Consider the following 14559-nt stretch of genomic DNA (forward strand, 5'->3'; position numbering starts at 1 on the left):
TAAGGGGGTGAAGATGGGATTCACATGACCCTAGACAATCTGATTCTAGAGGCTAAACTATTCTCTTATGATACTTCCAACGTAGGAGCAGGAAGTGGGGCCTTGTACCTGCTGAGGAGATGGGGGGGAGAGGGCTGTAATGGGGAGAGAGGGCTGTAGCGCGCACAGAAACAAGAATCTGCAGTGGGAGGCATCCTCGTGTGTCCTGACACTCCAGGGAGTCCCGGAGACGTCAGTGACCTTGCACGCTCAAAAGGAGGACCTGAGCAGCTGTCCCGTGTCCTCGCTCGGGGGCACAGGTACAGTCCTCACTGTGCGGACCGAAGGGGAGCTGGTCCGTCTTCTGCTTTAGCTGGGCATCCGCATGCACCCGCTGCTCTCTAGCTTTATGTGCTCCGACGGAAAAGCCTCCAGGCGCCTTGTCAAGACGCACGTTGCGGGCCTGGGTCCTGCAGCCCCGCATGTGCAGTCCCACGGGCTTGTGAGAGCCGCGCAATCTCAGGTTCCTGTATGGAATCCGAAACTGCATTTTAACAAGGTCCCTGGTGCTTCGAGGCGGAGGAGCGCTGCCTGAGGAAGTTAGTTTCCCTTTACTGTGCTCACCAAAGTGAAGTCACCGCTTTGCACGTGTGCTGATTTTGAACAGGAAGCCCCTACCGCGACTGCGCCGAGTGCCTGGCGTGTGCGGCATGACTACTCCTCCAAGGACTGGAGCCCCGCATAGTCCGAGGAGGGAGAGTGTAGTCCTCTCAGCAGCTGTTGGATTTGTAGTTCTTTTTTACTGATTTTAGAGAGAGAGGGACAGAGAGAGAAACATTGATTGGTGGCCTCCTACACAGTACAAGTGGGAATGGAACCTGCAACCTGGGTGCGCCCTAACTGGGAATTGAACCAGCGACCTTCCGGCTCATGCGACAACACTCTGCCAGCTGAGCCACACTGGCCAGGTGCTGTTGGAACTTTAGATGACTTTTTACAATAACAGGATAACAAGCCTTTATTATTTTTTTCATGGCCACTTTTTTTCTTGCCCATTTTTCTTAAACGGTATCTTTCATTCTCCCCAAAGACTTGCTAATCTACATTTCACAGCCTGGTTCTGGTTTACTTTGTTCTCAGATACATCTGTCTCTACAGAATGCCTTCTCTTTTGCCCCCTTGACGCATGGCCCCCTCGCTCCAGCTCCTTTCGCACCCAGGATTCTTCCCTTCCCCATGCCCACCCTCTCGCCCACCGTGCTCCCCCTTCAGCTGTCTAGTCCCCCATCCTGCACACCCCTGCTGTGGACTGAGGGAAGAAGAGAAAGGCAGCAGTAAAAGGTGGGGAGGCAGCCCTGGAGTGCCTGGGGAGAAGAGCCCGGGAGGCAGGGAGAGGCAGAATCACTGGGTGCCCCCGATTCAACCAACCCCAGGGCTCCTCGGGAAGGCCCTGCTCCATCCAGCCACACAGGTCAGGAAATGAGGGCAAACACGTGGAAAGAGTTTCTACAGAATGTACACACACTATTCTGGTTTATTTGGTGTCATTCAAGAATGATGTGGTCCAGATGAACAGAATACAACTTTTATAAATATTTAAAAATTGGGGGGCATTTTTAATGAAAGTGTTTCTAGACTACACATACACTCTATCATATCTGATTATAATGAACTTTTAAAAAGTAACTTAAAGTCAGTAGATACATGAGTGATGGCACCGTGCTCTGTATTTTCTTCTTTACGCAGCCTCTTGAGCACAGGTAGGATGTTGTCCCCCACGCTAAGGGCCCTAGTGTGCTACTCTTCTTAGTTTCTTACTTTTTGCCTTTTTATCATCTTATACTTTCATGAAGATCTCAGCCTACAAATACTCAGGCAGGAAACCAGATGAGTAAACTTTTGAAACCTGCCTCTAAAATCAACACAACAAATCTCTGATTAAGGGGCTTATGATCGTGTCTCTGTAGAAACTACAGGAACTTTGCCACATGTCGTCTGTGACTCTAATCCAGCGGTTCTCCAATGTGGCTGTACCTTTTCATCATCATGGAACTTCAGAACTTGCTGATGCTGGGCTCTCACCCTCCAAAACACTAATTTAATTGGTCTTGGGTCCATTGTAGGCATCAGGATTTGGAACAGCTGCCACGTGATCCTCTGTGTGGCTCAAGCTGGGAACTGCTCGCAATCCCGCTTTTCTAGTGTATAGCATATCACTGAGTTTGTTGAAGATGTGACCTCTTTGATCAATAAATGTTATCCTGTCTGTGTAAAAGTGTATGTATGTGTATACATACATGTATCCTATATGTACTCACACACAGAGTCTTTAGAAGTTTAAAAATAATTTATGACACTTTTGAAAATATCAAAAATAAATAAGTAAATGTGTGTTTGAGTGTGTGTGTGTGCGCGTGTGTCTGTAATGTCCCATATGTGGCTTTTTTCTTTTTTTTACTCACAAAAACATTTATTTTCCTGCTTGCATAAAACTTTGTGATCATTTATTAATATATGATTTATATATTTGGGGAAGACTATCTCAAGCACAGAACTCATCATGCATTACTACAAGAACATTTAAAAATAGGCAAAATGCTGGTTCCTAAAGTGCTCTCTGAGACACTGATTCGAAACACAAGTTTATGGCTTTGCAGTGTTTTACCTTTACAATGACATGTATATTTTCTTCCATTTTTATCTCAGTGGTTGGGGGATTTCCATTTTGTTTTACTGAGCGTACGAATCCAGGTTTGAGCCCTGTCGTGGAGGGCACTCACATCCTGACGTTTCTCAGACTTCATGAAGAAGTTATGCTGTTTTCGTAGGGATTTTCCATGGTGTTTAGTTGTAAAAAAAAAAAAAATGCTGAATGGATGAAAAATGAGTAAAATCTGTGTTTTTTTTCTTTCTTCTTTCCTATTTATCATTGCTGTGTGTCCTCTGTGTGTAGGCAACTACTGTGCTGTTGTTCCCCCGAGGGGAATCCAAGTCAAAAAGTCAGATTGAATTACTCGAAAAGGGTATTCCTATCTCAAAAGAACAAAGTACAATGATTCAGGAAAAAAAAAAAATACTTGGAGAATTTATCCGATTTCTTGGTATATGTGCTGTGTCTGTCCACGGCACTCTCCTTGTATGAACACTTACATAAAATAACCCTAAAGTCAACAATAAATAGGAATGCTGATGGATTCTGATGTATAATTCGTATTTTCCATGAGTGTAGAAAGTCCAGTTCCTTCCTTTAATCCCATCAGCTGCACATTAAAATTTTGACAGATTTTTTTTTTTCTATAAAAGTCCAGTAAATAGCCCGGCCATTGTAGCTCAGTGGTTGATCATCAACCCATGCTCCAAGAGGTCGCCGGTTTGATTCCCAGTCAGGGCACATGCCCAGGTTGTGGGCACAACCCCCAGTGGGGGCATGCCGGAGGCAGCCAGTCGATGTTCTCTCTCATTGCTGTTTCTATCTCTCTTTCCCTCTCCCTTCCTCTCTGTCTCTAAAATCAATAAAGAACAAAAGTTTTTTAAAATCCAATAAATAGTTTCATTCTTGGTCTCATTTAGCTGGGTTCTTTTCCTATTTTTCACCTGGTTATATTTTACGCATTATTTGTGTTGACAGTGAAGAGTCATGAAGTGGTAGAAGCGTAATGGAACGTGTTATTTATAGTACAGAAGTTATTCCAAATGTATTTCAACAGGCTGGCATTCCCGGAGTTATAAACATCCCAGCCGTGTGAATGACCCACATACACACAGATGTTCAACCTGGATCTCTTGCTCCTCCTCTGCGTTACGCCCACAGCACCCATCACTGTCACCGTCATTTCCGTGCAGAAACCTTGGGATGTTCAGAAGCACGTGGCTTCCCAGATGTAGGCAGGGATGAACAGGGGTGACCTAGGGTGGGCATGGCCGGATGTAATGATAAGTTTGGAAACTGACATTGGGCTCTTCCAAAAGCCTGGCATCTGTTGATTAAAAAAAAAAAAAAATCTTTCCCGACACAAGCTGTATTTTTTAAACCTACTTTTACTTATGACTCTACCTGAAATTCTGCTATGTAAAGATTCATTTGTGTTAACAGATCTTCTTTTTAGAAATGTCAGCACTTCTGGGAAGGTGGGGAGGAGGCATCAGTTATTCATGCCTCGTCTGAATTAGTTCTTTCAGATTGCTTTCTACCTGAAGTCTGGCTTCCATCAAGGAGCCTGAAAGGCGGGATATTTTGTTTGCAGGGAGATGAGTGTGAATTCAGAGCAGGAAAAGAATAGGTCCGGGTGAGGGTACCCCGGTGGGAGGCCAGGTGCCTCTGCAAGGCAGTGGGGTACTCAAACTCCAGGAGGTGAACTCTGCAGTCTAAGAGAGATACAGAAAGGAGGTACTAAAGCTATTACATATATTTTAATGTTTTCCTAGGCTGACTCTATGCACCAAAATATGAAAAGAAACCTATCTTCCTTCTTATTCTGACACTTTCTCGCCTTCCTGCACCCTGGGCTCAGATGTCAGCTGGAGCTTCTTTTGTTTGATGAATTACATTGACTTTGACGAGCAAGCCTTGGATCTAACACCATGCATAACTTGTTTCTATGTGAAAATAGGTTCTAATGTCCAAGAAACCTACTTAAATATGAATTCAGAATGTAATCTCTGCCTAAATTGGGATCTAGCCAGTTGCTTTTCCATTGTCCCTCATTTTCCAATCTGAGTTTGGAATTGGGGGATGTATTAGGTTGAACTAGAAAGAGACACTGAGGAATGAGGCTTTCTTTGGAAAAATGTATGTATTATGAGGGCACTCAGTGGAGAGGCCACTGATGATGCCCAGAAACCCCTTTATAGGTCACAATTCTTAGAATCCTGGGGACCAACACCCGAATCCTGACCGTGGCCCCCATGGCCCAATATGGTCTTGCTCCTTTTACTCTCCAGCCTCATCTTGTCCTGTTTTCCAGGTTGTGTCAGGTCCCGCAGACACTCAGAGCCTTTGCACATGCTGTTCCTATAACCTGCCATGCTTCCTTTGCCCTCTGCCCCTCCAGGATGCCCACTGTACCCCGTCATCGTTTCTGCACCCTTTCCATTTCTGCTCCCGATCGCTCCTGCCTAAGTCAATTTCCTTTGTTTCACACTCTCATAGATTCGTATTTCTTTTTGACTGAGTGCAGTTTTACATTTATTGCTGTGATGATTTGGCTTAACATCTCTGCCTTCTAACTGGAAAGCTCCATAGAAACAGGGGCATTTTCTGCTTTCATTCACCATTTGTGTCCCTAATGGTTGGTCTAATGTTTGGGACGTAGTAGGAATTCAGTACATTTTTGTTAAATGAACAACTGAATGAGAAGGGTGAGTATTTATGCAAAAGATGGTTACATGTACTATCTGTCGGGACTCATTTTTAAATGCTAAACGCTATATTCTACTCTTTAGAAAAAGGGGCAGTGTGTTCGGAGAGAGCTCTCCTTCCCCCAGGCTCTGACTCTTCCTTTCTTCCCTTGAGTGTCCCTGATGTCAGGGGTCCACCAAAGGGCACAGTAAGGTTGTGAGCTCATTCCTCAGTGGTTAACTATTAACAAATATTTGTCACCAGTTAACAAACCTAAATTCAACTAGAAAGGAAAAGCCTTGTGGCAAACCTCTGTGAAGCCAGCCTTAGGAAGCATGTTTAGTCATTTCGTTTTATTAAGTTCCAGTAAGATGTTTATTTAATGCTAGCTTATTCTTAATCTCCCCCACTCTTCGCATGTCCATCTTTTCCATCAGAGCCATTGGTCTGTCTGTAGAATGAGCGTCCGTGGGGCCCTGTCTGGAACTTAGCGCTGCCATGGCAGGTGCCAGCGTCCAACTCCTTCTCATGGTTTCCAAAGGAACCACCTCAAAATCTTCAGGAAAGCCAAGGGTGGGACAATAAAGTATATGAGAATATGCTTTCCTTTGTTTTTGTTGTTTTTAATCAACTGAGAAGCACTTTGCACTAAGAACAAGGAACTCTTCAACACGAAGGATGAGAAGAGATGCAAAGGGGAGGCTGAGTGCACAGAACCCGAATTAAAGTTAAACTCAGAAGTTAGCCACTGGATTTAGACTATTACGAATCTGTATATTGGCTGTGGATCTAGAGCTGTATGTAGGCTTCTGTGTTTCTCTTGAAATCTGTAATAAGACTTAGGGGTTGTCTTGTTTCCATTGATCTTGCAAAATCCTTCCTGACGTGCCCCTAGGTCTATGGCATGACAGTCTGTACCATAGTATCAGGTGCTGAGGTCCTCAGGTAACCTGCTGCTGAAAATAATGCTCAGGCAGGTGTGGAGGGATGCTGTGGAGAAAATGGATATAATGACTTGGCAAAACCAAGGAAAAGCCAGAGTTCTAGAGTTTTTTATTTAGCACCATTTTTAGAATGTGTGAGTCTGGAGTCTGAGCTCAAGGTCAGATTGTCTACTTACAGACAGTTGTTTCTTCCTTTAGGTAAAACTGGGAGATAGGTAAAGGGGCATCATAGGCCCTGGCCGGTTTGGCTCAGCAGTTGGAGCGTCAGCCTGCGGACCAGAGAGTCCTGTGTTCGGTTCCCGCTAGGGGCACATACCAAAAGCAAAACAAAACAAAAAAAAAGGGGGGCGTTGTATAATTAATTCCCTGGGAAAAAAGGCAGAAGAAAACACATAACTTTTGCTTTATCTTTTAAAGTGAAGCTCAGGAAAAATGAGCAATAGCAAGAAGTTTTAGTTAGGTCGATAGTTTTAAGTTATAATTTCAGGAAGCAGGGGTGTATTTCTGAAGGGCCATGGCACACGTCATAAAGAACATTGATGCTGAACTCGGTTTATCTTTTGGCCAAGATGAGCTTAAAGATTCCAAAGAAACTACCCATCTTCAGAGAAAGGCATTTTGATTGTTTCCTTATAGTTTATTGAATTACATTGGTGAATGTTTTTCAAGAGTTTAATTTAGGTATGTAACCAAAAAAAAAGTAACAACTGGAAATCGAAACTATGGTTTTCTCCATGCAGTGGAAAATAAATGCATTTACTCATTTATTTAATAAGCAATTGACAAGGTTGTACCCTGTAAACTGGGGTAACCCTAGGGTTAGAGAATCTTAGAGAGGAGTATGACCCATTCTCTGCTTTCACATATCCTATAATCAAGTCCGATGGGATATCCTATAATCATATACAGAAATCAACAGTTGTAGTATGGGGTGGTGTGTGTTGGAGGAATGTCGAGAGAAGAAAAATTGCTCAGGACTGAGGAGGAGGGTTCCTAAACAGCCAGAGTCCAGCAAATGCTTCTTATGAGAGATGGCAGTTGAGCTAAACCTAAAAGGTCACCAAGGAGTTCGCCGGGAAGGATGCTACAGGGAAAGGGAGTAGCACGGGGAAATGCAAAGAGGTGTGAGAAAGTGGGACCTTGAGATCGCTGGGTGGGCTCAGGGCAGGGTGGGCGGTGTGTGCTGGTGCACATGCCCCCTTGGGAGCAGACAGGCCGAAACACACCAGGAGAGAGATCATAAAAGACCTTGTGTGCCAGGCTGGAAAGTGCGACCTTTATCTTGAAGACAGAGGGTAGCCACAGAAGGATTTTAAGTACCAGGGTTAGATGATCACATATGTGTTTTAGAAACATCATCTGGCAGCTGTTAGGCATTCTAAATGAAGACAAAACACCTCCTTAAAACCTCTGAAGTAGTCTCACTGGTTCCTGAGAAAGGGTTGTCTGTTATTCTTCTGACCCTTTATCCTCTTCACATAACACAGAAACATCATCCCATCTGACTCCTGGCTGAGTAGACACAGCCATGATATGGAGAAGTGGGCTTGGGGTCGTTTTTAACAGTTTTCCTGACAACCTGGCACACCCAGAATGCTCCCCTACCAAGGAAACCTGAGCTCCCCATCCCAATGGGGTGTTCGCACCACCGGCCACTGGAAAGGCAGGCCTGTTCCAAACACAACTCAAGAGGTGATACACCACGTTCCCTCATGTAGACGTAGTACGGAGAAAACAGATGAGAAAAAAAGGAACCCTCGACCTTGGATGACAATGTAGCCACCGTTCAACATGAGCTGTTCAGCCATAGAGTGCTTTTGAATGGACCATGTAGACAACTTTCAAGACATAATAGAACTTGGTCAGAGGAAAGATACGATTATAAATGGCCGGGGATTCTCCGTCGAGGTACATTTTGTGGACAAACGCTATATATTTCTAAACGCTTGCGGAGGAGAAAAGTAAAGGTTAAGGAGTGGACACGGCCTGGAATCAGAGTCTCAGTACAAAATTGTAAATGGAATGTTCCTGAAGCTGGGGTGGCTTCCAGTTCGACTTCCAGCAAACAAGGGGGTCCTCACCCTTACACGTTCGTTTGCCCCGGCAGTTGAAAGTTCATATCCGTCATTAGACGTTCGCCTCTGTGGCATAAAGAGGGACACCCTGTTTTACGTCCCCGGGCTGGCCACCGGCACGGGAAGTGCTGGTCTGTGGTGATGTCAGTCTCAGGCACTTTTCTTGGGTTTGTTTTTGCCTCACTTGGAGCGGGTTTTGGGGAATGGCAGCCCTGGAGGCCGTGCTCAGGAGGGAGAGAAAATGGGAGCTGGGCTTTGACCTGCCCGAGAGGAGCCCCTGCTGACACGGTCAGGCTGACCCATTGAATGGCCTGAATACGATAAATGCCGCTTTATCCTGCCTTGAAAGGCAGGAGATAGCACCGTCTAAATGCCCGGGCATGCTTAAATAGGCGACTCGGGATGTTTGAGTTGAGCGTGTTTGAAATCTGAGCCCTCTGACAGCCTGGGAGCTGCCACAGGTCACCTGCCTTGCTCCGCAGGGACAGGCCCAGGTCTCACAAGAAATTGTCCGTAGACGAATTGTAGTACAAATTCCTTTCTTTGTTGGTTGGCCTCTTTCACTAGACCATGGCCTATAAAATTTTGTAAAAACAATTCTTAAATATTATTTGAAAGGGCAAATGGCCCACGCTGAAAGGCTTGACAGTTTGACATATCGAGCACGGTGGTGATAGCTCGGGAACCGAAAAGTATGGCCAAGATTCTCCCCCGGCTTGTTAGAAGCCTGGTGTTTCTCAAATAGTGTCTTGTCGCTGCACAGAGTTCCTCCGCTCCCAGCAATCTGACAGGCGGTGCGTGTGCTTCAGTGATCTTCAATCCTCCCGGACTCGTTTGGGAGAGAGCTGAAAAACAGCTCGCACCTTTGAATCCAGAGTCCGGAAAGCACAGAACCAGGTACTGCCAATTAAGGAGCCATTCAGACACTCATATCAAAGCAGATCTCTTTGGAGGCTTCTGAGAACAGCTGGAACCAGGGCCTAGAGAGAGAGGAGCCCCGAGTTTCACTTCAGTGAGGGAAGAAACAGGAATTGAGTGTCCCGGTCTCATCAGAACCTGGAAGTCTCCCGGAAGGGGGTTTCTGCATTAGAATGTTGCATACGAGCAGCCTGCGTGTGCTCAGCCCGGCTGCCTCGGCATAGCCAAAGGCCATTTCCAGGAGCCTCTGGCCCCTCAGCCACTGGCCTGCTAGTTAATTGCCACACGGACTTCATGACACATGGGCAGATAATATGACATTTTCGGTTTCTGTCACTAGCAAACGCCACAACGTTGCTTGCACTAGTTGCTAAGAAGCTGTCAGAAACCATTAGCAATGGGCTAAAGTCGCCCTATGGCATTTCCTCATAGCATCAGCAAAACGAGCATAAATCACCCACTGGAGCCTACTGCTATCCTAATGAGGCTGTAAGCTTGTTTATGGACTAGCATCATTTTTATGATTATTTCCACCTTTTCAGTTTGCCTTCATTTGGCGGCAGTGAGAAGTCAGCTCCAGGAATGAAGTCACTGCTGACATTTTACAAATGTTCAGAGCTGCTGCCTGCTGCCGTGTGGTCGGCCGGCGGTTCTCCAAGTTTGTTTAGTGATCTTAAAAATAAAAAAAGGAAATAAATCCTCCAGAGACCGCAGAGAGGTGACTGTATCCAATTGCAGAGTGAATGGATATGCTAAAGGTACAATTGACCATTTAGACCGTCCTCTGAGGTGGAGACGTTGTGAGATCAATTTTCAATTTTAGAAAGTGGAAGAGGTTAAACAATTTATTAAAATCTATGGAAGTGTTTGCTTTTAAAATAGTCTGTTTTATTATGCTCTTCTCCTTCCCCATCTCTCCATTTCCCTAACTTGTGTCGGGAAGGAGCAGGGTTTATTGTTTTAGGCTTTTCTGAACATGCACCAGTATTTACACTGGATTGAAAGCATTTGCTTCCAATGAAAATCTTGTCTTAGATTACAACCCAGCAGTGTAATTTCCCTCCCAGATGGGAGTAAAGTAGCTGTATTTGCCTAAAAACAGTAGGAAGAACAAACTGCATTAAGCCAAGGCTGTTTTTGGCTTGAGCTAATGATGTAATAGAAACCTTTTATTCGGGAGAGGTCACTGGCAGGGACTGACGGGGGTGATCTGGCTCCTGCTTGAAAGGTTTCTCCATTGTATCTACATAAGTCTTCACTTAAAAAATTCTGTTCCTAATGCTTCTGCTTTCATATAGCAGAAATAAACAGGAAAGGTTCTGGTGAGTGTTACACATGGAATGCAGAAAGCCTTCCTCTCCTAATGGAGTATATAATTCAGGTGCCCTCAAGGCACGCTTTCAGGAATTCTTTCGCCTGGGGTAATGGGAAGCTAAGGCTGCTTTAAGGCCTTGATTATCTATTGATGCACAAAGCTGGAAAAAAGTCATCTCCGCTGGATTATAGTAGATATTTCCATAAATTATCAATGAATTCTCTTCTAGGCAGGCACTAGGCATTGCCTGCTAAATTAATCTGAGGGGGTTTTGAGATGGAGAGAAAGGCTCTTTTTTTTTTTTTTTTTCTTAAAGGTGGAAAACGATCATGGTGGTGAAAAACTGTGTCGTTAGGTTAGAAGCTTTTCATTTTTAATCAATGATCAGGTAATATGCTCCTTTTCCTTGGTTACCTTTTGCATACTGCAAGTGGATTAGCCCATTGAAATATTAAATGCTGTGGAGTTGTTTTCTTTGCTCATGTTTCTTTAATGAATTGTTATTTCATGTGGTGAATTGCTTCTCTGAATAAAAAGCCTCTTTAAATACTGGACTTACAAAGAATTTGTTAGGCAAATCCAAGGGGACACCTTATAAAACACTTGGTTATGCAAATAGAGAGTTGGGTGGGATGGAAGTACTGATTTAGGGATGGGGATGTCGCCCGGCACAGATCCACCAGCTCCAGCCCAGGCTGGGTGACCTTGGGCAAGTCACCCAACAGGAACACAAGCGCTTTCCCCATCGAGGGCTTTGGCACTGTGGGTCTTTACGATCTTTTCTGCTGAGAACACAGCTATGACTCTGTGGGAACGTCAACCGAAATATGTGGATTTGAAGTACAATAAAATATATGCAGTTTAAAATTAATTAAAAAGTAAACTCTGAAAAGTTCTGCGAGCATTTTTGGATGTGCAGCCTATGCTGCAGTCATAGCAGAAGTGTTTAAATTAGTCTGTTCTTCACCCAACAAAGTTTTACAAACTCAGTACAAGTCAAGGCAATCTGGGGAGTGGGCTGAGGGTCTCCTGCCTGGTTAATGACTAATGGTAACATAACTGCTGTAGATTAGACCGAAATTAAAATAGAGAATTCTTTTTGTATGTAGTATATGTAGGCTAACAGAAATAAGGAATATGGAAATTCATAAAGCAACATACAGTCCCTGGGAAACTTGTCTCACCCAAGTGCCCAGTTCTTTGGGCCTCACAGGCTGCTCTCCAGTGACTTACATAACCCAGTGCGTGTGGCCTCGAGGACACTTGTCACCTCGTTGCTAAGCCTTGCTGCTGTAGCTCTTCTTTCTGGGCCCAGGGCAACCTGTCCCTTCCTAAAAGCCAGTGGCTCCCACCAAGAGCTAGGGCTCTAGGTAGAGAAGAAGCCTGTCTGAAGCCACTTCTCAGTGTACTGGGTTTAGTTCACTGTTGTTTTTCCTTTGACTTTTGCACCAAAACACAAAGTACTTGCTTCTCACTTGTACCTTATGACTTATTTTGGACAGTGTGATTTTGTATGGGCTGACTTTTTTTTTTTTTAATTAGACACAGCATTGCAAAAGAAACATTACATTTTAAAGTATATTGTGTCATAGAGCAAAATATTTTGTAGAAGGCGCTTGAATGTTCTACCAAAAAAAAAAAGGAAACTAGGATCCCATATACAGGCATATGCAAGCAGGTGACTTTTCAATAAGAAAAATTTAAATGTAGAAGAAATTTTAGAAACTGCCTGGATGATTAGGGTAATACAATTCCAATTGACTGTTAATTTAACATCACTTTATTTGATTTAAATAGTCTGTTTTTTAATTAAAAAATAATTTGGGAATTTTTCCCTTACTTAACTTGATGCTCTTTTTCTATGACAAGAAAAATTATATTCTATTTGAAGCATACCTATGTCAAAACTGCTTATATGATGGATCACCTACATTTTCATGGCCTAATTTAGTCTTAAGATAGATCACTTGAGGAAATAGTTGATCTCTCAAATGCATCTTCCCACAAGCTGACTATATGTGGGATTTGAAGACCCAGGCAGGACCGAACTCTGCTAATGGCTGCCAGCATATTTAACTCTCCAAAAGGAGTTACACTTAACATATCTCAGCTACACACATTTGAATAACTACCATGGCAATACAGCTACCAGAGAGATTCAATTTTTCCCTCCATCCCCTTTGACCTTTTGCACTGTTCTTTGGATGAAGTCCCTTAGACCTGACCACTTTTGAGCTTAGGCCTTGTTCTTTCTCTTTGTTTTGGAAAATAAAAAAATAAAAAAAACAGTACCAAATATACTATTAATCATTTATATTGCTCTTTCGGTTTTGTTTATATCCAAAGGCATTCTATTTGAATAAAGCATGTCAAGGTAGCATCAGTCAAAATTTGATTCACTATGTTTGCAGGTGATGGCTTGGACAACAGTGTAGCTTCCCCCAGCACAGGTGACGATGATGATCCAGATAAGGACAAAAAGCGTCACAAAAAGCGTGGCATCTTTCCCAAAGTAGCCACAAATATCATGAGGGCGTGGCTGTTCCAGCATCTAACAGTAAGTGGAATCTAAATGACATATGTAAACTAAATATGGACAAACAGTTTTGATAGAGAAAAAAAAAATGGGGGAAAAGTGATCCCTCTGGACCTGGAATATTTCATACATTACTGTGTTCCCACAGTTTTTACAAAAGTGTCCCCACTCATTTCCTAGATACGTACCCCCAATGAGGAGCTTGATTTGAAGTTTGCTATTGCAATGTTGTTAACTTTCGGAGGTTTAGGAGCCCACGTGCACTTGTGATTTTAAGAATGTATGTTAACAATGTTGCTGCTGTGCCTCTGAAGTCGTTAGAACCAGCTTCTACTCTGAAGCAAGTGAGACAAACCCCAGCGAAGGACTTAATTTCTTCCACTGCTTTGGTGGACCTTTATCACGAACGGTCCACAAAAATTCCGATCTTGTTGCAATGGCAGGATGTGCACATAATTTGCTTTTAAGTGGTTCGAATGCACTGGCTGCCGTTCCAAAACGCCCCTGTGGTTCAGAGCCACACAGTGAAAGTTGTCCCTGTATTTAGAACTGTAAAGGGAAACAGCAATAGAGAGCCAGCTCTTCCTGTGTAGTCCCTTGTGACTTTTCAAGCAGAGTAACAGTTTATATTGTCTGTGTGAGTATTGCTGTTTTCACTGCAGGAATTCTCCGGGAGATGTGAGAAACTGGAGGTTTGGGGCTTTCTGCCACCGAGGGATTTGTTTTGTTTGGTTATTGTTCTGAATGAATTTCATGTTCAAAATATTTATAGTCATAATATTGTGGTGGATATTTTTGTATGTGCATACTGATTTAATGACATCTAAGGAAGAAGACAAAATGAAAATTTATGAGTAAAATAATATTTTAAAAATCAGCAAAATTGTTGACCCAGGGGGACTCTCACTCTGAGGGACAAAGGATGAAGTTAGACTGGTGGTAGCCTAGCCTAGCCTAAGATGAATGAATAGTAAGAATCTCGGCCTTTTCAAAACTGTCAGGAGCAAAGCTTTTATGTTACTATTGTTAGCACAGTTTACTTTGCTTGAAGTCACACATTTTTCTTAAGCATCAAAGTTAATTCTGCATTGTCACAAACGTGTCCTGACCTGTTGACCTTCACACCCTTGCCCACTTTCAAAGCCATGGTCCTCAGTGATTTGTTCTGATACAGGGGGACAAACAGGGGATGTCGGAGGCCACGCTGGTTCTGCTTCTCTGGACAGAGGCTGTGCCTCCAATAACACTTGAGGGTATAAATTAATCCAGAGTTCCCAGCATCCGTGAATAAAACCAAAGCTGAGAGCAGCAGGAGTAACTAAGAAAATGGTTTCCATCCTTCACTTCTTCCCATGATGTTCCAGTTACCAGACGGTGCTGACGGTGTTGGAATCCGCTTTAGGGGATGGTGAATGCTGGTAGCTGAAGACTTAGATTGCTTGGCCGATTTAACA

At 43.6% G+C, this 14559-nt stretch overlaps 1 protein-coding gene across 3 annotated transcripts in view; it reads left to right on the forward strand.

The window, feature by feature from the left end:
- The window catches only part of MEIS1 (Meis homeobox 1), a 177297-nt gene that overhangs the window by 59879 nt on the left and 102859 nt on the right, over window positions 1-14559 (forward strand). For all 3 annotated transcript variants that reach the window (XM_036263293.1, XM_036263291.1, XM_036263292.1), the window contains exon 8: window positions 12981-13126. In XM_036263293.1, coding sequence (XP_036119186.1) covers window positions 12981-13126 — 146 coding nt within the window. The remainder of the gene's footprint in view (window positions 1-12980; window positions 13127-14559) is intronic.

This window comes from Molossus molossus, unplaced genomic scaffold (genome assembly GCF_014108415.1).
Source record: "Molossus molossus isolate mMolMol1 unplaced genomic scaffold, mMolMol1.p scaffold_m16_p_15, whole genome shotgun sequence".
NCBI classification, from domain to species: Eukaryota; Metazoa; Chordata; class Mammalia; order Chiroptera; family Molossidae; genus Molossus; species Molossus molossus.